Genomic DNA, 26,334 nt, shown 5'->3' with positions numbered 1-26,334 from the left:
TTAGATGCCCTTGTGTTGTGTTCTATCTCAAATGAGACAGGGTGTCTGGACATGAAGTCTGCAGGATTGTCAGTTCCTTTTCTGTACTCAATTCTGAACTGGTACGGCTGGAGACTGAGGCCCCACCTTTCAATTCGGGCTGGTGACTTCGATCTTGGATTATTCCATATCAGTTCTAGGGGCTTGTGGTCGGTTACTAGAGTAAAAGAATGACCATAAAGGTACAAGTGAAAATGCTCACAGCTCCATACAATAGCTAGAGCTTCGCGTTCAGTTTGTGAGTATCGTTTTTTAACGTCACTGAGTGCACGACTGGGGTATACAATGATGCATTTTTGTCCGTTTTGCATTTGAGACAAAATAGCACCAAGGCCAACCGGGCTAGCATCGAAAACGAGTTCAGTGTCCTTCTAAGGATCAAAGTAGGACATGGCGGTGGCACTGGCTAAAGCATCTTTGAGTTGCTGAAGAGCTTGCTTGTGCGTATCACCCCATTGCCATGGTGAGCCCTTTTTAGTCAGTTCACGAAGAGGTGCACTGATCGTTGAAAAGTCCTGTATATACCTTGAACAGTAGTTTGCCATGCCGAGTAAGCTTCGGATTTCCCCAGGATCTTTGGGATCACTGGTTTGTAGAATGGCTGCAACCTTTTTGGGGTCTGCTGAGATGCCATTGGCAGAAAAGATAAATCCATAGAACTCAAGTCTGTGCTTGTTAAACTCACACTTTTCACGATTAAGTGTAAGACCAGTTCAAGTTCAAGTTTATTTGTATAGTGCTTTTTACGATACAAATCGTTGCAAAGCAGCTCTACAGGGAATTAAATTCCCACAACATATTTATATATTGCAGAACCTTAATATATTTAACTTATGGCAACATTTGGTAATTCTGTATGTTGTCTGAGCATTGGCGTCCTCTGAGGGGTTGGCATTATCTTTTCTCAGGTGTTCGGTCATCTAAGATCATTTAAAGTTTGGATCCAGACTGACGCTTCTGTAATTCCTAGTTACCACGGGATGTTAATCCCGTGGCAGAAACAGAGAAACAAATAGAGACATAATTAGCATAGCTGCTGTTCCAGCTAAGCAAAAATTATTTGTTCAACCCAAGTTAAAGAATAATAATGTACAATTGATCAGATATAACTGCAGTAAAAGATTATAAGATGCATTATGTGAATGCTTGGCTAAAGAGATGTGCCTTTAATCTAGATTTAAACAGATAGAGTGTGTCTGAACCCCAAACGTTATCAGGAAGGCTATTCCAGAGTTTGGGAGCCAAATGTGAAAAAGCTCTACCTCCTTTAGTGGACTTTGCTATCCTAAGTACTACCAAAAGTCCTGAGTTTTGCAACCTTAGGGAGAGGGTTGGATTGTAGCGTGGTCGAAGACAAGTTAGGTACGCAGGACCATTTAGGGCCTTCTACACAAGTAATAATATTTTGTAAATGATACGGAACTTAATAGGTTGCCAGTGCAGAGACTGACTATGCAAGCTCGGAGAGCTTCATCGTGTGCTCTTTGTGAGACGCCGTATATGATGATATCATCACTGAGGTTTTTTACTCCTTTTATGCCTTGCAGTGTTTGCGCTATGGGATTCTGGAATACCTCCGCTGCAGAAGATATGCTAAAATTTAGGCGTTTGTATCTCCTTAGTCTCAGGTGTGTGATGAATAATGTATCGGCTGTCTGGGTGAAGTTCCAGCTGATGGTAACCAGCTCGGAGATCAAGTTTTGAGAAGACTTTTGCACCATTCAGCTCTTGTATGACATCATCAATGGTGGATGTTATATGACGCTCACGTTGATGGCTGTATTGGCCTGGCGCATGTCAACAAATATCCTGACTTTATCAGGATTTTTTGGTTTTAGGTGGAGTTACAATTGAAGAAATCCATGGTGTTGGACCTGTTATTGTTTCTATTATGTCATCATTTTCGAGCTTTTGTAACTCAACTTCTACTTTCTTTCGAATATGAAATGGCCCTCGTCTATGTGGCTGACATGTAGGTTGGACGTCAGGATTGATATGCAGCTTCACTTGGAAGTTTTTAAGTTTGCCTATTCCTTTGAACAGTTCTGGATAGCTTTCGACAAGTTCATCAGCTTCTGTGCGGACGGTGTTTGTATAATTAACAGCACTGGTGATATTTATCAGTTCAAGCTCTTGTGTCGTTCCATAGCTTAAAAGGGTGTGTCCATCATTCTGAAAATCATAAAACTTGGTCTCTGTAGTGCTATGTGATGGTTGAACATTGCACTGGAATACACCAATGATAGGCAGAATGGTGTCAGAGCCATACGCAAAGATCTTAATTGTCGCTGCTCTGAGCTGTGCCTTGGGTGTGAACATGTTGAACACTGCTTTGCTGATAATATTTACAGTGGTTCCCGAATCAGTCAGAACTGTAACTTTGGTGCTATTTAAGTTAATTTGTGTTTGAGGCTGTTGCTGGCATGTATTGCTGTTCAGAACAAACACATAAGCATCCTCACTGCTCGATGAATCATCTTGTGTGTGGCTGGTGCATGCTGTAGCGACTTGCTTGACCCTTTGTGGTTTGTTGCGTTGTTTAAGGGTCATTATGTTTAACTTGCAGAGTGGGTTTCTTAATGCTGGAACGACACACTTTTGCATAGTGATTCAACTTTCCGCATGCTCTGCATTCTTTTCCTTTAGCTGGACAAACACCTTGATGTGGATATTTTCCACCACAATTTCTACACTGAGTGTTGGACGTCCATCTGCTGGTGGTTTTAAATTCACTCTGCCGCTCATGATTGTAATGTAAGGCGTTGACAGCACCCGCTGCATTTTGTTCAATTCCCACTGCTTGTTGTTCAGAGATTTCCAGTTGTGGCCCGTAATGTCCAGACAGATCTGGCTGTCTCTCAAAGTACGGCTTAAGCATGTTAATATGACACAGACGAGTTTTTTCTTCCTATCTGATGTCATTACCACATAGTCAAGCTCACTCACCTTCTCTTTCACCTGGTATGGACCGTAGTAACGAGCTTGTAGTGCAGATCCGGGTACTGGCAACAGCACTAACACTTTATCACCAGGAGAAAAACTACGAAGTTTAGCCCCACGATCAAAAGGTATTTTGATTCGCTGAGCCAGGCAGTCGTCCCCACATGTCTCAAATCCACAACAATCATACTGTACCAAAGAAATCACCTGTGTCCTGTCTAAATGACTACCGTCCCATAGCACTGACTGCAATCATGATGAAGTGCTTTGAGAGGTTAGTCATGCACAATATCAAAACCAGCCTCCCCAACACACTCGACCCGCTCCAGTTTGCATACCGTCCAAACCGCTCTACGGACGATGCAATGTCCTGCACCCTCCACCTGGCTCTTACCCACCTAGAAAATAAAGACTCCTATGTTTGAATGCTGTTCATTGACTTCAGCTCGGCATTCAACACAATAATCCCAAAACAGCTCATAAATAAACTAAACCTGCTGGGCCTTAACAATTCCCTTTGTAATTGGATCCTGGACTTTCTAACCGGAAGACCTCAGTCAGTCTGTGTCGGCCACAACACCTCGAGCACAGGTGCCCCACAGGGCTGTGTGTTCAGCCCGCTGCTATTCACACTGCTGACCCACGACTGCACTGCCAAGTTCAGCTTGCTGATGACACAACAGTGGTAGGTCTCATCAGCAACAACGATGAAACGCACTACAGAGAGGAAGTGGCACAGCTGGCTGAATGATGTGGCACTAACAATCTGTCCCTCAATGTGGGGAAGACAAAGGAGGTTGTGATGGACTTCAGGAGAAACTCCGCTGACCACCCCCCACTGATCATCGACAGCTCGACTGTGGAGAGAGTCAGCAGCACTAAATTCCTGGGGGTGCACATTACAGAGGATCTCACCTGGACCACCAACACCATGTCACTCTCCAAAAAGGCACAACAGCGCTTACACTTTCTCCGCCGGCTGAAAAGAGCAAGTCTCCCTCCACCCATCCTCACCACATTCTACAGGGGCACCATTGAGAGTGTGCTGACCAGCTGCATCACTGTCTGGTACGGGAACTGCAGTGCTGCTGACCACAAGACCCTCCAGTGGACAGTGAACACAGCTGCAAAGATCATTGGTGCCCCTCTCCCCTCCATCCTGGACATTTTCCTTACACGATGCTCCAGCAAAACCAACAGCATTGTGAAGGACTCGATCCATCCCTCCCACAGTCTCTTCCAGCTACTACCATCAGGAAGACGGTACCGGAGCATCAGAGCCCGCTCCGCCAGACTGCCCAACAGCTTTTTCCCCCAGGCTGTGAGAGCCCTGAACTCAAACCACCCATACCTCCTGAAATATGGACCACCCCCCACCCCAAACCTTACCACACCAAAGAAAAAAACTGTATGGAAATTTTTTGTGCAATTCGAAGTGTGCTACACACAGGTGAGTGGGCCTGTACAAACCACCTGTAGTAACACACTCTCCTCTATGTGCACTAGACACTTTACACACACTGCTGCGTGTACACAATCCCACAAAAGACTCAGCAATATATGTATGTTTACATGCTCATGCACTACAAATAATCCTGCACTGTTCCCCAACCAGCTGCTTGACTCAAAATGTTTCTCTTTGCACATGTACAGTATTTATGTGAAGCATTCGTATAGTTTGTATTTTTTTATCTTTTATTTTTTTCGTTTGTATAGGGTAAATATTTATATATAGTATACTTATAGTTAAAATCTGTCAGTAAGTTAGTTGTGTATAGGTTTATAGTGTTTTTTTACTTCATTGTTGGATGTCTGTATTTATGTAGCACTGTGGTCCTGCGAGGCACGAGATTCCGTTCCACTGTATGTCCTCACATGTAGCGGAATGACAATAAAGCTCAACTTGACTTGAGGACATGGACTTGACAAAATTCTCCGCAACTTTATCCTCACACGGAGCGCGTTCAAAGCTACGCTTTGAATACCGTCGACTGTTGCTACTAGAATTTTGTGTAGTACCAAACGCATTCTTATGTGTTAGTACATATTCATCAGCTAAAGTAGCAGTGGCGGAATTGAGAACTTTCTGCTCATTTAGATAGGTTACAACGCGTTCTGGTAAGCAGCTTTTAAATTCTTCTAAAAGAATCAGTTCACGGAGCTCTTCATAAGTTTTTACCTTCATGGAAACACACCACCGATCAAACATTGACTCTTTCTCACGAACGAATTCAACGCAAGTCTCGTCAGTTTTTCGATGATTACGAAATTTTTGGCGATAAGCCTCAGGAACCAGTTCATAAATTCTAAGAACGGCAGCTTTTACTTGTTCATAATCAAGAGACTCTTCCACTGACAAAGAAGAATAAGCTTCCTGGGCTTTCCCCACGAGAACACACTGCAACAACATGGACCAATATGTTTTTGGCAACTTAAGATTGATGGCCACACGTTCAAAAAAGAGCAAAAAACTTGTCTACCACTTGTTCTCGAAAAAGAGGAACGATACGAATATTACGATTCACGTAGAAATCAGAAACATCCGTTACACCCCTTTCACGAGCTCTCAATTTCTTTGAGGCGGCAAGCTTATTCCATCTCAAGCTTCTTCAATTCAAGTTCTTGTTTCTCACGCTCTCTTCGTCTCTCTTTCTCATGCTCCCATTCTTCACTCTCTTTAAACAAAACTCTATCGTGCTCTTTAGCTTGCAACTCCAGCTTCTTGACTTGCAAAGCAAGACCTTCTGAACTACCCTCATCTACTTCAGGATAGTCTACCAATTTTTCCTCATCACCAAAGACGCCCTGTTTATATGACAAATCAACAAGCAAAACCTGAAGTTCATGTTTGGACTGCATATTACGAAAACTAACCTTATAATGTGCAGAAATTTCCATAAGGTCAACCCTATTGATTTGGAACAATTCAGCTTGCGTTGGTTTCGCAATAAAATTTGTTAATTCAAACATGATTGATAAACGTCTCAGGTTAAAGAGAAAAACGAAAAAGCACTACACAAGCCAAAATTCACATCAATTGACTGTGATTCAACAAAGTTACAAGTTAACAAATTAAAGTATGAGCCGATCAAAAAAGAACACACAAAATCAAGATCAATACCGGGCGAACGCCCAAATATGTTACGGCCCGTAACCATTTTAAGGCTCGTTAATTCAAACAATTAAATAAAGGACACAGGCCGAACATATGAAAAGAATCACAATACCTGATGTGAATTTCAAGACGCCTCTTATTTAATTCACTTACGGTATTCAACTCAAACCTTCAGAAAATAATACACAACAGTTCACAAAGAATATTTATCTTTAATATCAATCTAATGAATAATAACAAGGAAATAAATAGTCAGCTCACGGGTAGGAAAGCTAAGAAAACAGACTCATAGCTACACCTGTTCTCGGAACAAAGCTCTTACCTGACTTCCGAAATAAAAATAAGAATAGGTGAATCTTCCGGACACCTGCTTCCCTCGCTCAGTTCTTACATAAATAAACAAAACGTGAACTAATAATATAAATACTACCCGCAACTGATACGTAAAAAGAATATCACATATCAAAACACAATTTTACAAGTTAAACCTAAGCATAACGAAAAACAAAAATAAATGAGACGCTTGCAAGAACAATGTGAAGCGGAGCCACAGAAAGAGAGAGACTACTATTGTCGCCTCACAGCCTATTTATCCGGAATCCTTGATGACGTCACACGACTCTAGCAGAATGGAAATCCCCCACAACGCCACTTATGGGCTTAGAATATAAATGTGCCTTTATTTCGCAGTCAACATCGGCATTCTGAGTCTAGTTTGATACATGTCTAGTTGTTCTCCAGGTTGCTGTACAGCCTTTCTGAATTGATAAAGAAGGTACTGCGTATTCTTTTTTTGGGAGGGGGGGTCAGTATCTCCACAGTAGCAAAACAAGTGCGAGTGTTGTTTAAGGTAGTTTATAAGGTTTGAGAAGAATGTCTGTCTAGCTGTGGCTAGTTCCACATTGAAAGCATGAAGGCCGTCTTTATAGATGCTATAGTGAATTTCGAGTTTCGTCTTCCACCACATCCGCTCATCTTTTCTGCATTGTCTTTTCATACTCTGAACTGTTGTTGATTTTTTCCAAGATTATTTTTTTCTGTCAGTCTTCTTGCTGACCCTTGCCGGAGCAATATCATCAATAACATTCTTAACTTTTGAGTTAAATGAATCCAGGAGAAGATCAGCTTGGTGTTAAAGATATAGCCTTCATAAAAAGTGCACTAGTGTTCTCATTAATGCATCTCTTTCTGGCAGACGGATTTAGATTCAGTGGTAACAGAGATCAATATATCAAAGAAAATACAGAAGTGATCAGATAGTGCTACATCCTTAATAACAATGGATGAGATGTTTAGACCTGTACTGATGAGTAAATCTAGAGTGTGTCCACGATTGTGTGTGGGTCCATGCACATGCTGAATCAGGTCAAAAGTGTTTAAAACAGTTATAATTTCTTTTGCAGTTTTGATTTCTGCATTATCTATGTGGATATTAAAATCCCCTGCAATAGTAAAACAGTGAAATCACTGATAACAGTTCTGTGAACTCTTCAACAAAGGCTGGAGTATTTTGGAGGCCTGTAAATAAAGATAAACAGAATACGTGGAGCACCTTTCAGCACAATACCTAGGTATTCAAAAGACAAATACTGACCAAATGACACTTGCTAGCATTGATAAACATCTTTAAACAGAGCAGCTACACCTCCACCTCTCCTAACAGTCCCGCAGACACTTATAAAATTTAAATTAGGAGGGGCTGTTTCATTGAGGACTGTTGCACTGCAGCTGTCTTCTAGCCATGTTTCATTTAGAAACATAAAATCCAGGTTGTTTGTGGTTATTAAATCATTGATCAGAAATGATTTATGTTTTAGTGAGCGAATGTTTAAAAATGCTAACTTGATGGAATTACACTTTGTCTCTACAGCAATTTTAGATTGACGCATTATAGGCCGCAGATTAGATGGGTCAGCAGTACGGCTTGAGAAGGCCTTAGACTTTCTATCACGTGATAAAACAGAAATAGAGAAGGCTACAGGCACACTGGGTTCCCGCTTGTTCTGTAAACATTTGTGAACGTTGCTGCTAATATAGCGGGGACCCGACCCATATCACTGAGAGCTGTTATCGGTTGTTTTTGGTTCACCTACAGCCGATGGAGGAGGGTTTGGGCCCTGGCGTTGTGGCAGCAGTCGGAGAGCTCTCATAGTAGGAGGAGGGAGAGCTGGGCCTGCAGTCTTTGGTGGTTGTGGGGCCCGCCATTTTTTAGTTGATATCTGGGGCCTTGCAGCAAAAGAGTGGGAGAGTTTGATGCCAGCATATACCAGTTCCTCCATTTTCTGTGAGAAGCTTAGAAGTGGAGATGCTGGAGAGAGGGATAATGTGTCTGGTGAGATGGGCTCTGGTGTTTCTGGTGGCGGTGATATGTTGTCCTGGCTTCCCTGGCTGTTTTCCAGAAAGTTGTCCTTGGGTGCTGAGTCTTGGAGCTGTTGTAGTATGTCACAATTTGTTTGTGATGAGCTCTGTGGGCAGGGTTCAGTCGGGATAGTTTCCATGAGGAACGCTTGTTTTGGCTGTGTGGCTTTATCAGTGTCCTTGTGGGATGTGTCAACCACGTGATGACTCTGAAGCTGATATGAAGTCCTGTGGTCACTCATACTTGTCCATGTGTGCGTGTGTGCCATTGAGGCTGAGTGGATTGGCACACACCACTGAAGGATGACAGAGGGAGAAATAGATATTGTCCTTTAGCACTCTTTCACCAAGTTTTTTTGGGTGGAGGCCATCCAGTTTAAACAGTTGTCTATGGCCCCAGAAAATATTGAAGTTGTCGATGAAGTTGACCCCTTTTGTACTGCAGGTTCGTTGTAGCCATGTATTCAGCCCAAGCAGCCGTGAAAACATGTTAGTTTCTCCTTGCTGGGAGTGGTCCACTGATGAACTACTGAACTTCAAATCTTTGAAGTGTTTCAAAGAGTTCACTGAAATCCTTTTTAAGGAGTTCTGATTGCTCTTTCCGAATATCATTCTTCCCCACATGGACTCGATTTGCAGTCTTGTGCTTCATCAGAATGTTCCGAAGTTCCCAGTTCACATCAGAGATGGTTGCTTGAGGAAAACAGCATGTAGTTGTAGAACTAGATTGGGAAATATCTTTTCCCCTTGCAGAATTGCTCAAGTTCAGTCAAATTCCACGGTGAGTGCAATGGACTGCTCTCTTCGTCCACAAATCTTCTATGTTATTTAAATCAGGGCTCTGACTTGGCCACTCAAGGATGTTCACCTTCATATCCTCAAGCCATTGCACTGGGCAAACATCTAGGTGTGCAAAGTTAGTACAGACATATAAAAAATGATTAACGGCTGTAATTAAAGGAATAGGTGGTTCTGCAAAATATGAAATCAGGGGACTGATGACTTCATGTTATTCTAGTTTTTTGTACATTTTTAGAACGGTTACTTTTTCTTTCATTACTTTGATGTTACAAGGCAAAATTTGTAAATAAACCTGGAAAAAGGTTTATATATATATATATATATATATATATATATATGAGTATTTGCCACATTTAAGTGAACTCCACCTTAAAATGTACTGGTGAGGCCTAAGCACCAAGGGTAGTACAATAGACAATAAATTAAAGATTTTGATAGCTTATCCAAGCAGACATTTAAGTATCAATATCAATTCAAAAACACTGTTATGAGTTGTAAAATGCCATAATACTGGGAACATGATCATCGTATTTTTAAATGGCCAATTTCTGGCAAACATAGCTAGCATTTTTTTTTACTGTAAATTTAAAAGGATATTTAATTTTTAATTCAGGGTTCAAGTAAGGGTCAAGTATTGACACTAATCATATTGGAACATTTAAAACACATTCAAGCAGGAAGACAATCAAACAACTCAGTAGGATTTGCAACAATTTAGCACTTTTAAAATTGATTTATTTGAGAGCGGCTGAACAGAAAGAAAAATAGTTATTAATAATAATATGTATTCTGATAAATACAATTACATGTATGTGGCCATGATAAGAATCACAATAAGTTCATATGGTAATTTATTACAGAGATGTCTTTAAACACAACCTCACAAATCAAATCTATTTATGCAGTTACTGAAGGCACACAATCTTTCAAGCCTGTTGCTTTTTCCTCTTCTGTGATCCTCTTCCTTGATGCTTTGCTGATGAGCATTTTCTGCCCTGATTTGCCCCTTTGTTTTCTTCAAACCTGATTGCTGGTCCTTTACCAGCTGATGCTGTGGTCTTATTCTTTATGAAGTCCTCTTTGACCATAGGCTCAATGATCGCACCCAAATTAGTGATAACTTTGGGTTTTGTCATCTTCTTCACAACACCTTGTGTGTTCCATGTCTGCCCAATAGGTGTACGGATACAAGATTCAAACTGTGCCGTGTTTTGAAATGGGGATGGTAGATGACTAACCTACGGAAAACAACAATAATAATTAGAGACAGAGTATTGGGCTTCCTTTCAATTTCTGAGATGGCATTTGAATTGAATTAAAACTCGTCACTTGTTTCCAGCATTCCAAAGAAATTCAACAAACTTAACCGGGTCAACAAAATGGACAAGGACATATAATTTCTTTTCTCAAAATCAGGAATTCAATGCATTCATGAGGGAATGAGATTCTTATACTTAAACTCCTATCAATTTTATAGACCTCTGCTACTTTTCAGTGTTGCCAGATGATTAGTTACCTGATGGGAAGCGATTGATGAACTTCTGTTCTCTGATATGATGGTATCAGGCAGTTTCCGGTCTTGCCGTGGAGGTGATGGGGCCGTTTTTATGCTAAATCTACAGAGACAAATGAACCATTAGGGTTATTATAAGGCTTTGAGCTGAGGATGTGTAGGTACAACTGAATTTCTTTACAAGTGAAATGTTTAAAAAAAATGCCAACTTATAGCAGAACTCGCTACCAAGTGAGAGGGGGTTCTCGGTATAGGTTACAGTATCAGAAGAAAGAAAAATAGACATGGATCTGAGGTATTTTCAAAAGAACTGATATCAAATCAAGACTACATCTGCTCCGTGTGAAAGAAAACATTTTGGGCCAGATTAACTAATGCTGGGCACACACTGAAAGATTTTTAAAATCTTATAAGATCTTCAAAATGTGAGAGACCACAAACATGAGGACAAAAAAAAAAAAAAAAATCCAAGATTTAAGCCCCGTTCACATAAAGCACGATAACGATAAAGATATAGTTCTAAAAATCGTTAAATTAAAGAATAGCAGTGTCCACACCACAACTATAACGATAAAGGCACAGAGAAACGATATTGTTGGAATCACTTCCAGAATTATTTTTTTCCAGCTGATGAACGATAAAAACACTGACAGCCAATCAGAATCCATCCTGCTATAACGAACTCGAGAATTTAAAGCGGCAGACACATGTGCGCTTAGAATAAACAGACGATATCTTTCGCTGGTGTGGACGCTAATATCGTTTAACCGTTTTGCCCCTGTAGTGGGTGGTGTCCTCGGGGTCCCCCCTCCACACATCAGGATTTCTGATTGTAAATATTCAACATGTTGGAGGCACCACCTCCGATGTTCTTCCGAGCAGATTCAGTCCCTCTTAACACACCTCACACCACAGGAACATCTGATAAAATAATCTTTACAACCACCAAAATAATCGAGACATTACCTAGGATTGTTGGAAGGGGAGAAATCGGCCCAAAATCAGCCTGATTATCTTGTGGTGTGTACCCAGCATAAATAAGGAAAATTAAATCCCGTAGAAGTGAGGAGGGGGTAGCATTGTCAAAATTACCAGCACTTTGGTACTTAAAGTTTACAAATGTCAAAATACCAACATTTCCACTGTACCAGTAATACCAACCAGCTAATGCTAATCAACATAGTATATATCACTTCTTAGAATACTATGAAACATGTTGCGTGCCTTATTCTGTGTAAGAAGCCGCATCCTCTCACAGAAGGATTTTATTTCAAACACTCGAATGATGTTATGCAGTGAGTTTGGAGTAAAAAATGAGATATGAAATGTGGTATTTTGTTGGCCAAGAGGAAGAGGTTCATAAATGCTTCTCACGTTTGGAAAGATGCTTGACATGTTGCTTTTTCAAATGCACGTTATAAGCGACTAAAACTCGCTGTGATTTCAGATGGAGCTGCATTTACTACTGATGACAGAGCCGTACTTCACTGATAAGCTGCGCATTAACAGCTTTCATAATTGCAGACTGATTTCATAATCGTGTGAAACCAGATGATTTAATAGCGATTTTGCCTGAATTTCGATTAATCGCACAGCCTTAAATTTCAATTTACAATGCGTTTCTGCAGCACTGAGCATTGAAGTCAATCACAGATATGTTTGAGCGTGTGAACGCAATTGCCAATCAGAGCTATGCAAGTCAGAACCACCAGAGTTCATATAGCTTGAGCTTTGCACTCTCACGAATGGTTTCGCTGTAACAAAAGCATAAACACAATGTATTTAAGAGATTCACTGTGCAATATAGACTTTTTTTTAAATTATAACCAGTTTTTACTTAGTGAGCTTGTGTTGTGGCTGAAATGAACTAATATCAGCTTCACTGATTATAAGGGAGCGTCTTTTCTCACTCTGTGTATAACTTCATAATTTGAATAAAAATTTTGTTTTTCATGCTAAGTACACACTGTTTCAGGAGTGACGACTGCATTAAAATGCACGTCTGAATCTGAAATTGTAAAGATTGACATTGTGATAACCATAGCAACAGACAGGACGAAACCAATCTTGTGTGTCAGAATAGACCTGAGCGTCAAGACTTGCAGCTTAAGTGCAACAGACCGGACTACTGGTCAGTTACCTGTAATGTGTTTATTTTATTACTTTTATTTGATATTTTTAATACAATGTTTCCATAATTGAAAAATATTTGAAGGCCACGTGCTAATGTTTTAATGCATTTACTTTGCATTACAGGATTTGTTTTTGGTATAGTACTGAAATTACTATGCTATATCGTTTCATTTTATTTATTATTTGAAGGCCGAGTGCTACTAATGTTGCATTTTTGTAATGTTAAAATGAGGGAGTTAAAGTTTGAGTATTGTTCTTTTTTTAATCAACTTGGGTATGTAGTAATGTGTACTTTTGGTGGCATCAGTAGATGATGGTAGTGGAAAGTTCTGCAAGTTATTTACTGGCATTGCACTATTAAAGAACAATCACAGCCAGATCATTTCCAAAATGACTAACGCAATCTTCAAAAAGCAGTGCCAATTAGCATCTATCACAGCTATGCCAAACACAAATTGGGTTAAGACAGGGGTGTCAAACTCAATTCCTGGAGGGCCACAGCCCTGCAGAGTTTAGTTACAACCCTGCTCGAACACACAAATCATGTTTTCAAATAAGTCTCAAGGATCTGATTAGTTGGATCAGGTGTGTTTAATTAGGGTTGAAGCTAAACTCTGCAGAGTTGCGGCCCTCTAGGAAGGAAGTCGTGGCCTAATGGTTAGAGAGTCGGACTTGTAATCCGACGGTTGCGGGTTCTAGTCTCCGGCCGGCAGGAATTGTAGGTGGGGGGAGTGAATGTCCAGCGCTCTCTCCACCCTCAATACCACGACTGAGGTGTCCTTGAGCAAGGCACCGAACTCCCAACTGCTCCCCGGGCGCTGCAGCATAAAATGGCTGCCCACTGCTCCGGGTGTATGTTCACGGTGTGTGTGTGTTCACTGCTGTGTGTGTGCACGTTGGATGGGTTAAATGCAGAGCACGAATTCCGAGTATGGGTCACCCTACTTGGCTGAATGTCACTTCACTCACTCACTCTAGGAATTGAGTTTGACATCCCTGGGTTAAGACATACTTTTTTGGGCATTAAATAATGGTGCAAATACCAGTAAACGGACTACCGCAAACCTTAGTAAATAACACTGCATGATTTAAATACTCTCCTCCAACAAATTTTACATCTCAAAGGGAAACTCCTTCAAACGAATAAGCAAATTGCTCATTTTTCCCAACAGTAATTTTTTTAAAGGGGTATGTGGTGGCGCAAGCTGTTACTGTTTGTAAATCTGGCCCAAGTCTTTGTTCAAAAGAGACTTCATCAAGTAAGTACCACTTTAAACATCTGAAGTACTACTCATTTTCTTTGACATTTTAATTAAAAATTACTAAATATAACTTTACGCTAAAACAACAGGAGAAAGATGTTTTGAAGGTTAAATATAAAAATAATTTAATATTACCTTTTGCGTTTCCAGCGGGAGGGTTTGAGACCAACACCTCCCCATTCTCCCCAACCTGGCAGTGTCAGGTCCACCACTTTAGGCTTCCCAGCAGCTTCCTGTTTCCTTTTGTCCTTTATGAAATCAGAAATTACATCATCCCCAGCAAAGGCCTCCTTGATGATGGAGATCTGTTCATCATGATCCTAACAAAAAAGGGAAAACATTTTAAATACAGAAAAATGTATCATAAAATGTTACTTCTCACAAATCACTCTTAACTAAATGTTAAAGTTAACCTAGACAGACCTTAGTCAAGGTTAACTCTGATTCTGTTCAGTGTTCACAATCTTACAGGTCTAATGTGGTCTAGTTTTTGTTTTTTTTCATCCACAAGAACACAATACTTTTCATTTCTGTAAAATTAACATGGCCTGCATCCAAAATCTCAAACTCTTCATATAACAGCAGATGAAAAGCATCCAAATGACTTTATACCTCTAGCAACATTCTTAATGCCCATCCGATTAAGACTTTACTATCCAATGAGGCGAGAATTTGTGAACGGCAGTGAAGAAACAACTAATGCTGGAAGGTCATAGGATAATGACAACAAGGCAAATGTAATAAGTCTGGATTACTTTCATTCAGTCATACTATATAAAACATGAAATAATTACTTATTCAAAAGTACATACTTAAGAGTATGCAATTTTGAATGCAGCCATGGTGTTTATCCTGACTAAGATCTATTGTTATACTTCATTTAAAATTTAACTCACTTCCTCTTCAACCACTGTTGGCAAAAAGGGAACTTTGACGACTTTGGCATCTTTGGTGAGTACTTCTTTGAGGTCGATTTCCTTTCTCTTTTTGTTAGGTGGCTCAGAAGTGGTCTCCCCAACAGCTGTCTGTGGCAGTGACGGCGCCGCAATGGGTTGGGGGTCGACATCCTCAGCCAAAACCTCCAGGTCCTCTATATTCCTGACTCGAATCGGTCCTTCATTCAAAAGTCCCTCTTCATCTTCTTGCTCTGGGGTGTTCAACCCTTGTGGTTTCTGATTTGAACCCTCAAGTGTCTTCTCACTCCTCATAAGCCTGAAAAGGGTGTTAAACTCAGAAACGTCCTCCTCTTCTTCTTCATCCTCCTTGTCAGATATCTCAACCACATCATCTTCAACTACCTCGCTTTCAGGTTCTGTTAAAGGAATAGTTAGTTTGGATGAAAATCACCACATACACTTTATTTTACATTATGCAGTTCAAGTGCAGTAAATCAGAAGTCCCCAACCACTGAGTCGCACTCCCACTACTGGGCTGTGGATGAGGTCGCAGAAACATTTGCAGTTGATCCGTGATACGTATGGACCAGACCCCACCATTCAGCACACATGTGATTTGTATATTAATTTGCAGACCAATTTACAAGTACAAGTGATTTTAAACCACAAGAAGTGAAAGAACTCAATTTATTACTCACGCTCTGTTCTCACACACATCTAAAATGCGAGGTCATAGAGGTGTGTTTCAGACGGAAATACAGAGCTGTTGATTCTTTCACGTCTCCATGCATTTAAAATACATAGGCTACACATAAAATTGTCAAAAAATCCTTCACGATATTCTCATTCTGTGCTTTACATTTTTTCTTGCTTATCCGAAAAATCAAATGATCTGTGGCTCAAAAACCATATGATCCGTTGAGCCATTTTATACATATAAAAAACCCTCCCCAGGCTGGTCCGCAACAATATTTTCAAACAGTAACGTGGTGTAAAAAAGTTTGGAGACCCCTGCAGTAAATTACCTGAAATGTTAAGCGGTAAAATATCTTGTCTGTATTAAATTCCTAAATAAAATAAAATGCTAATAAATTACTTTTAGTATACGATAGTTGTCCCAAATTCTTCAAGTTAAACTGAACTTTTATTTTTGCGTGTCTTTGATGGTAGCTTTTCTCAAATGAAACTGTGTAAAGGTGGTGAAGTGACTCTCCAAGCAGCTCAGGAGATGAAGCCCTCGTATTCATGCCCTCATTTATTGAGACCCGCAGATGCTGAAAACACAGCGTCACGTGTGAGTTTGAGTGTAACAGACGAAACCACACCACTCATTCACACAGAGACACAGAACATGGACTTATTAGTGACATGCACTGACTGTTGTCATGTCTATTTCTGTTGTGTGATAGACTGATTAATCCATGTAAAGTAAAAATTTCCAGAGCTTATCATTAGATTTTAATTGCAATCTCGATATGATATCATTTATCACCCAGCCCTATTTTGTACATTATAGAAAACCTTTCCTTTCGTGTTCAATGGCAAAAAGTAAATCACCATGCTCATTTTTGTGAAAGTATTTTCTTTAAACCTGCTCTCTTACTCTGTTCTTCTGTAGGAATCAAGTCCTCTTCATCAGCTTGCCTCAGCTTCCTCCTCTTCTCAAATTCTCCAATTAGTTCTTCCTCCTCATTCTCCTGTTCTGCTGTTTGAGGTTCCTCAGTTGTGACACAGCTAACATCAGGTTCTTCATGTGTAAGTTGGCCTCTCATCCAGGGATTGACAGGGTCAATGACTGGCTCAGGGTCATTCACAAAGTCAGGTACCGTCTCCATTCCTTCCTCATTACTTTCATCTTCGTCATCAGAAGGCACCACAATCTTCTGGGTAAGATCTTTATTCATCTGCAACTGCTCCTGCATTGCTTTGCGTGCCTGAAGAGCATGGGAGATATCCAAATGTCAATATTGTGTTACAGTAATTGATAAATCAATCAATCATAACACTTTCAGTGTCATTCTGCAATCAAGAACATTAGGATGGAATAAAGAAAATCAACCACTCTCACCGAATCATCATATTTTGCCATTATGGCTTTTGATTTTGCCCACTTGCCACTGTTCTGATGCTTCAGAGACATTCTCTCCTGTTGTGAAAATAAAGAAAAATATATTTAAGCCCAAATGATTCTCACTTATTCATAATGTTTGTTTCCACAGTATGGCTTTCAGTATTTGCTCCCTCAATGCATCAGTACCTCCATTCTGGACAGTTCCATGGTTTTTAGCTCTTCCAGAGCTCCTTCAGGATTCGTCTTTACCATTTCCTCAAACTGCTTCAGAAACTCTTTACGCATGGCTTTCTTCTGAATCCTGTGGTACCTGAGAAAAAAAACAATTATACTGTAAAACCGTTTATTTTGTACAGTACTACTTAAAAGAAAGACTAACAGTATGTTGTTCACAGAAATGTTCAGTTGTAGAACTCACTTTTTACTCTTGATATTCTTTTCTCTTTTGGCTTTTGCCTCATAGTATGATTGAAGCGCTCTTGTCTTTTGAAGCTCAGCACGGCGAATCTTAGCCTGCCACGCAAAACAAATTGTTACAAAGTGGAATAAGAATGATAAATAATAATGAGTAGGACTGATAGCGAAGATAGAATAATTAACATGCTGTTTGGTGACCAACTAGAAAATAGAAATGTATTTTGTTTCCTTCTATCAAAACAACTGCATTGAACATTTGTCAGAGTGGCATAAATGTAATTTTTCCAAAGTTTGCTTGCATGTAACTCAAGATATTTCAATATGATTTTAGATTCTAGTTCTTAATAAACTTGGAATCATCATTTATGGCCCTGTATGGTTTTATCCCAGAGATATCAGGATCTCGATGTGTTTCCATGTTCAAATAGTTGAATCCTACCCATTTTCAAATGTCGAAAGCACAAAATCAGATTTATCTAGCCATGACTGTTAACACTGCAAACATGCAAATAATAACAGTAACCCAGTTCTTAGGAATGTACAGTGTGACATGTCAGATTATGAATAACCAGGATTAATCATTAACTCTAGCTAAAACAAGATTACCCAGAATTAAACTCATTTACTCAGGGTTTACAATTACTCAGTATTAATTATTTCAAGTGTGAGACACATTAAATGTCTCAAAGTTTGAGGTACTATCAGTGATTATGCCAAATATGCCCCTCAGCAGTGGATACTACTTGATCTGTGACTATACTTCATGTTATAAAAATAAAAAAAGAAAAGGAAATTCTTAATATTAATTCAGGTGAGGCACATCTTGGTTTACTGATATGAATACAATGTGTGGGGAAAGCAACCTCTTTTCCCTAAAAGGTGTGGAATTTGTTTCAAACATGTTACAGTACTGCATATCTGAACTTTTGGTAGCTTCAGAAGTTGTTCAAATGAACAGAATTCCTTCTTACAAATATCCCTGAAACTGATTGAAATATAGAATCTTATAAATAGAATACCGGGAGCAAGTTAATGTGCCTCAACTTGACCATTTCAGAGCATTTTTAGCAATCTGTTTTGATAGAGAATTTTTAATTTAAATAAGATTAAATACAAATTTAATGAATAATTTGATTAAATTATTATTAATTGATTAACAACCAGTGGGTAGCACACTAAACTTAAATTAAATTAACTTAAATTAAACATTTTAATAAAATAAGTATTATATACAGTGACCAACATATGGTTTGGCCACTAAAAAGGGTACAATTTAATAATTTAAAATTCCAATATCTCTGGAACTGAACCATATAGAGCCTTAAAAATTAAGTTTCCAAAAGGAGAGTTTGTTAAAACCCCGAATCTAAAATTGCTTTTGTTCATCATTGGTATATAATGCAAAAAAGATTTCTTGGAGAAAAAAAAAAAAATAAAAAAATTTTTTTTTTTACTAATAGACCTACCAATCTCTGTCTAAAAATAACAATGATGCTGCCATCTTTCTGAAGTCATTTTTACCCCTGTAATTTGGGTCCGAATCTCAGGTGAAAATTGTCACTGTGACCCCCCTCTACAAAATAGTGAATTGCTCAGTAAATATACATCTGTGACACTGAATATTTTGTCTTTAGGTATTTCTTACACAAAAAAAAAAAAGAATAAAATTGAGCCGTGGACCTCTGGTTAAGTTGACACGGAATGACCCAGGTGTTTTCTATACTGCTCCAAAATTAGAGTAGAATCCTTATTGCATTATACATTTTAACTGTTTCACTGTATACACCTTGTCATAATGCCAGGCCAAGGCCTACCTATACTAGAAGCAGTAATAACTTGATTTGAATGGCTATAAAACATCTATGGCAATAGAACAGAAGCTTTATCAAAGTCATACCTCCTCCAAGCTCATGGCTTTAATTGATGCCTCCTCTACACGAGTCAAAACAGGGTCATTGACTGGCTGGCTGTGGCTGTGCAAGAGTCGGAAAATCTCTTGTTCAAGAGGAGTTTGAGCCTGTCAAAGAATACACGCATGGAGTTAGTATTAAAATAAAAGCAAGTGCTTCTACCAAACATATGTTTTAGTTGCAATTTGTCAGCATGCAAAGAAACAACTACATTAAAGCAACATTTGCAACTCAAGATCAGAAACAGTCATTTTGTGTGTATGTGTGCATGCCTGCATACATGTTTTGAGGACAAAATTGTGTATAATTCCAGTTAATAGTAATTCTCTCATTACTGAGCCCATGCACGAGAGGAAAAGAAGCCACAAAGAAAGGTAACAATGATTTTAGACAAAACAAAGATGAAATTTATGAGTCCACTCAATGTAACATCAGTGTTAGCAATTAGACTGCTTGAAGGCAAAGAGTATTAGTGAATTGTAATATTGTACACTCAATTCAATCCAAAGTTTAAGCATTTTTTTTTTTTTTTTAAGTGTGTGCTGTTCCTATTTGCAACATATCTTATTATGGGCAAAAGTGATGTAAAGGGGCTTTGGTAAAGAAAAAAAAAAAAAAATCAAACATCCACAGTTATTAAATCTAATCGTGCACCCCTAATAGCAATTTATGCATTTAAACCAAATCGATCCATGACAAATTTGAGCCATTCCAAAAAAATAAAACAATTAATAAAAATCCACACCTTCCATCCAGCCACAACCTGCTCCACCCGTTTAGGTCCTGAGGACTCCTGGTTCAGAGGAAACACTATTTGTTCGGCCTTCTGGTTTTGCGCTATGACGGGTTGCCAGCAAGACACCTCTTTAGCGGTCTTCTCATACGCTATGCTTCTCTGAATCTGTGGACATAATAGAGAGAAAAATGTAATCAAAATAGACACTAAAAATACCACGGCTGAATTTAGAATAGTGGGTCCTGATGTAATAGTTTTTTTTTTTTTTTTAAACAACTACACCTTTGTGCTCATATGTTGAGAAGTAAGGCCCCGTTTACACTAGTGCGTTTTTGTTTTAAAACGCATAACTTTTGCTGCACTGCTCCGTTTACACAGCTCCGGTGTTTTCGAGGTTGAAAACGGAGGCTTTTGAAAACGCTGCAAACTACGTTTTAGTTTGAAAACTCCTGGGTTGCGGTTCTGTGTAAACGGACCAAAACGGAGACTTTTGAAAACGATGGCCTGGCTGCCCACATTCCTACTGCGTATCCTTGATGACCGTGTAAACAATAACATCATGCTCCTTATTGTACCCGTAGATATGTATAGGTAGATTCCCCATTCAACTGCTCCGAGCATACAGATGCATCTGCCATCTAAATAATAGGGAATCTACCTATTCATTTCTATGGTTGTACCTGCATGAATGGTCATGTGACATGCGTTTTCGGTTGTGTAGTGTAAACGGAGATCGTTTCTGAAACGCCAGTGTAAACAGGGATCGTTTTCATTCTAAACCTCCGTTTTGAAGAAATCACACTAGTGTAAATGGGGCCTAAGCCTTTATATAACAAATGACAAAAATTCCATGACAAAAGTTACGTAAAAAGTTGAAATCACACAGCCTACACTACTCGTACATTTTAGCAATAGACATGAAATTTGTTTGCTTTGTAACACCATGCCAGTATCTATAGCTATAGTCATTCCTGAGAAATCAGGTTAAAATAAAGTAAAACCAGTCAAATATTTAAGATCCATTTTTAGTAAAAACTAAACTGAATATTGTCTGACTCTGCTAAAATCCTCAAATGTGTCAGCAGAAAAAAACCTTTTTAGAAGACTAGAAAAATCACATTAAAATTGTGTGAGCACCCTAACTTGGTTGGCACCAAGAGTAAATGACTTTTCTCTAAGTGATTATTAAAATGAAATAACACTGACCCCCATTCTGATTGCTATTTGCTTCTGACATGAAATTGATGTTTATATGGACTACATGTTTGAAATTATATCCCTGATGCCATTAATTTAATTTAATTTAAAAGCACAGATTTTGTAACAAGTGACAAGCCTCACAGTTGATCATGAATTCAACATTTCACCTTCTCTGTTTCCTGTTTGTTGAGAGGTAATGCCAAAGTCTCTTTAGTGTTTTGCAGGTTCCTCAGCTGTTTCTTGGTCTTGTTGGAGGCTCCTGAGGTCTTCTCAACAGTTCCCAGGAGGTCAGAAAGGTTGATTTTCTCTCCTGTACCTTTAAACAGAATTAAGAAAACTTACTACTGATGTTCTATTTCAGTCAAAGATATAATGTGAATAAATTTTGCATTTACCCGCAGCATTGACAAAGAACTCCGAGACCTGCACACTTGCTTCAGAGCGCTCATTCTGCTTTTTCCTTGGATAAACAAGCATCAGTTGGTCAAAAAGCTGTTTTGGACATTTTAGTAACTTTTTTTCTGCCTCTTCTAAAAACAGATTTATTCCAAAAGGGCTTTTCTTTAGAATATCAGATGTAAACGTATTGAGTTTTACTGTGGGTTATTTAACTTGTACCATGGTCACTTGCCTGCATGGACAACTTAGCTGTCATTGGTGTTTGCAGTTAAAAATAAAAGTAATGGATCATTTTCATTAGTTACTTTATTTTTTTTATATGAAGTATTTTTATCTGATTACATGTAGATAGTGTGTTAAATAAAGTTACATTTATTGGAATTTATTTAAAGGAACGACAGAGAGAGGGATTGTGTGTGAATTTCCTGCATCTGTCGCAAGGCATTGTTGACAAGTTTCTGCATTACTAAATTTGTCTTTGTGTGTGCAATCATCTCAGCGTGTGTGAATACTTAAAGACAGCACATTAAATTAGAACAGTGATTAATCTTACTGGACTTACCAGTGTATTCAATGGTTTAAAAATACACATTCCAGGCATTCAGAATAGAGTATTTAGACACATCATGGTATGAATAGAACTAGCTCATTTATTCCATCTTCCAAACATTCCAGTTTTCAGGATTTCAGCCCATGCAGTCTATCCAGAATTTGGTTTTCAATCAAACATTTTTATTTGGGTAGACCAGCACTAAAAAGATCAAACTGAAATGTCTCACACCTCTTTCTTGCACCCAAAGAACTGATGGCTTCCAGTAGCTTCTTGTGTTTTCTCTCAACATCACTGCCCTCCTTAAAAAAAAAAAAAAAAAACAGAAAATAAATATTTTTTCAAATTACATCAGAGCCTAAGAACAAACAGCTTGTGTGAACAATTTGGCATGACTGCCATATATCTTTTTAAATAAGAGTTTATACTGTGAAGTCAACAGCTGTCTATCAGATGAGACGAGATGTAAATTGAAGCAGCATCCTCTTGTGGACAACTTTGGTATTAAAGCCCCTCATCTATTACTCACAGAATTTGCTGCTAGTCCACTGATCATCAGAAATTCATGAAATCTGACATTTCCTCACTGTCCTGTTGTCCAAGTGTACTATCTTTCGTGAAGTTTGGACATAACATTCACAAGATATAGGCCAATTGGTTATTATATTTTTTTGGCCGATAAACATTGTTTTGCATTGAGTTAGGATGAGCACCCTAGAGGAGGACTTTGGAAGATTTATTTATTTTTTTTTTAGAAAATTCCAAATAGTGGAAAAACAAATAATGGATGGAAATGAAAATCAGAAATATGTTTCATAGGGCTTGACTAAAGAATTCAGAAGAATTTAAAGAATAAAAAAAATAAATAGATTCCACTGAACAATACAAGATATTCTTTGGATTCATGCAGGATAGCATAAAGCAGGGTTCCTCAAACCTTTCCCTGGAGGGCCAATCTGCTGCAGAGTTTAGCTCCAAACCTGATCAAACTCACCTACCTGTGATTTTCTAATGATCTTGAAGACTCTGATTAGCAGCTCAGGTGTGTTTGATTGGGTTAGAGCTAAACTCTGCAGGAGTGGGGCTAGATTTGAGGATGTCTGGCATAAAGCAACAACTTTCACAAAAACTTATGCAAGCTTGGGTGCAAACCGTCATTTAAGCAAAAGGCAGATTCTGAAAATCATGTCTTTAAAGTTATGCTATTTTAAAAAATAAAGTGCCCTTTTACAAGACATCTCAGATTTTTGAACCCCACTGTATATTGCATTATGGTGTTAATGTTTAAAGATGCAGATCAGGGGTTCCCCTAGATCCAGCTCAGTTCATGAAATTCTCGACTAAGTTATCTGTAATAAATACAAGAAATGTCCTTGTTACACGTTACATGTACATAATCGACTAACACTTAAGTTTCATTAGCTAACGTTAATTAACGCAGTTAACTACTATTAACTAACTTTGAGCAATACATTTGTTACAATATTTATTCATCTTTATTAATGTTCATTAAAAAAAATACAACTGCTCATTGTTAGTTCATGTTAGCTTCAGGTGCATTCATTAATAATAACAGATTGCCTAAAGTATCGTAAATTTTGCAATTAATATGAACTGAAACTAATAAATGTTTTACAATTATTTTTCATTGTTAGGTTAAGAGTTCACCAATGTTAACAAATGGAACCTTAGTATAAAGTGTTATCCATAATATAGCAATAACAGCATATTATAAATAATTACATGCAACTAAGTTACCTCTAAAGCAAACCCTACTCTTAACCCAATAGTAAGTATGCTCATTTATATAACTCTGTACTTACAATAATAATTACACTGTAACAAGGACAACAAGTTAAAGTATAAGCTAAGAAAAATAAATGAATACATGTACAAATAATAAAAAGAAACAAAATAGAAAACATCACTTATCTCAACAGGCCGTAACATCCTCATCTAACGTTAACTGACTGAGAGTTGCCTACCTCATCTTCACTGGCACTGATGGCTTGTTCATTAATGGAAAGGTCATCTTCTTCACTACTTTCAACAGCCATAGCTGAGGTTAGCTTTACACCTTTACTGTGGAGGAATACAAAGAAATGCTAAAGATGTTGCTCACGTTAACACGATCACGGAAATACAGGACTTGAACGATCGTACTCTAACACTATCATTAGACTAATGCAGAATCTCAAAAATTAATCACATTCACATGGTTATTGTAAGATGCGTAACAAGACGAAAGAAGGCACCAAGCAAACCTTAATGTTTTCTGAAGAGAGCTTGGCTTGACCATGCTGCGCAGTTTAACCACGTGTCGCGTCGAAGTGTGAAAACGGTTGATTTTTCTCTTTTCCCTGATATGATTTAGAAAATCAGATTTCGAATATCAATATGTCCGTCAACTTTGAAAGGCCAGCATGTTATCAAAATTGCAAAAAGACAATCGTTGAAATAATCTTTTCAATGTACGTCTCCAACATCTGATTCTTCTCCGTGTTGCAAACCAACAACAATTGAGTGCATAGCACCACCTCCTGTGCTGGAGTTCAGTCTCTTCTTCTTGAACCAGATGAACCAGCTAAAAGTGCACAACACCACCATCTGGACTGTAGTTCAAACATCAGGAATGATGGGGGATACAATCTCAATTACAGTTAAATAAAGTAATTTATTAAAATATTTTATTTCTTCATACATTTTAAAATGACCAACATAATTCTGTAAAAGACTAAATTAGATTCTCTAAAAGAGTAATATAAGCATCTTCATGTGTTCATTTTCCTATGCTTTGCAAGTTAGGTGCTTATGTAACACTTTTTGCATGGGTACCCTAGTAAAAAAGTAATATATTTAAAATATATTTATTTCATACTAATAGTTAACATATTTACTGACATATCAATCGAGATTTGCGTTACTGATATAAAAATTATAATTAAACTTTATTTTGGAGTATTTCATTAAAGCATAATGAACATTTTTTAATATTAAGCTTAAAATGTGTATTAATGTCACCACTCTTGATTGTTTGATCTTTGAATAATATCGATCTTTAAATGCGAGATATTTAAAGTGTACCTAAAGTATACTTGCAATAGTTGCACTTTAGCACAATCAGATATACTTCAGTATATCTTTAGTTATACTTCAGCACTACCGCCACACAGTTAAAGTGCACAAAATTAGTTGTTCCAGTTTATCAGATTTTAAGTAAGTACAACTGCTGGGTATTTTTATTAAGTACATAAATATGTAAATGTATTTAACATGAAATAAATGTATTTAAAATGCATTTATTTATTTTTTACTATATGGGTACTGTATGCAATTTCCTAATGTATAAGGTGAACTGTTCAAAACAGAATGTACAGAGACATTTTTCTTGATTCCTATCCTTAAGTATTATTTTGAGGATCTAGTGCAATTTAAACGGAATACTTGTACTTTTATTTAATTACATTCCTTAAGATATCTTTCAATTTTAATTTCAAGTAGTTGCTACATTTTTACATTGGTGATTCGAAGTTTGGTGGACAGATCGTTATTTTCCAATCAGGCTTTTTGGGTTATTTAGTAATAAATCAAGTCACATTACCTTTTATATTATTACCTATTATGGAATGAGTTCAATTCCTCTATGAAGCAGCTCTGTAAAAAACTGTGATGTCATCATTCAGCTCAGTTCAGTTCTCATCCAATAGCGTCTGTGCAATCAAGTCCATAATATTGCAAAATTTTAATATTGCAAGTTGTGCTCCCAACTAAGCAAGCCAAAAGGCAACAGTGGCAAGAAACCCAAACTGCACCTGTGACAGAAATGGAGGGGAAAAAACCCTGGGAAAAACAAGGCTCGTTTGAGTGGCCAGTTCTCCTCTGGCCAGACGAACCATGGTTTGGTAAATGTCCCCATCCAGGGCATGCAGGATTTGCTCATCCCTCGTTGAAATAAATGTATGGTTCTGGAAGTAAAATCCCATTCAAAGAAGAT

General features: G+C 38.2%; 1 protein-coding gene across 1 annotated transcript; it reads right to left on the bottom strand.

The window, feature by feature from the left end:
- Positions 1 to 9,952: 9,952 nt before the first annotated feature.
- On the bottom strand, positions 9,953 to 24,884 carry LOC306871038 (U3 small nucleolar RNA-associated protein 14 homolog A). Its single transcript, XM_079418701.1, has 15 exons — positions 24,605 to 24,884; positions 24,326 to 24,422; positions 22,572 to 22,642; positions 21,787 to 21,851; positions 21,559 to 21,707; positions 20,201 to 20,356; positions 19,443 to 19,562; positions 17,547 to 17,641; positions 17,315 to 17,438; positions 17,126 to 17,203; positions 16,661 to 16,991; positions 15,058 to 15,473; positions 14,297 to 14,481; positions 10,770 to 10,869; positions 9,953 to 10,491 (listed from the first exon to the last, which is right to left on the bottom strand). The coding sequence occupies exons 1-15, from the start codon at positions 24,637 to 24,639 to the stop codon at positions 10,180 to 10,182; spliced, it is 2,334 nt and encodes a 777-aa protein (XP_079274827.1). The 5' UTR covers positions 24,640 to 24,884; the 3' UTR covers positions 9,953 to 10,179.
- Positions 24,885 to 26,334: the final 1,450 nt, after the last annotated feature.

Source organism: Barbus barbus (assembly GCF_936440315.1).
Source record: "Barbus barbus genome assembly, chromosome: 6".
Classification (NCBI taxonomy): Eukaryota; Metazoa; Chordata; class Actinopteri; order Cypriniformes; family Cyprinidae; genus Barbus; species Barbus barbus.
This window is presented reverse-complemented; position numbering and strand designations above follow the sequence as displayed.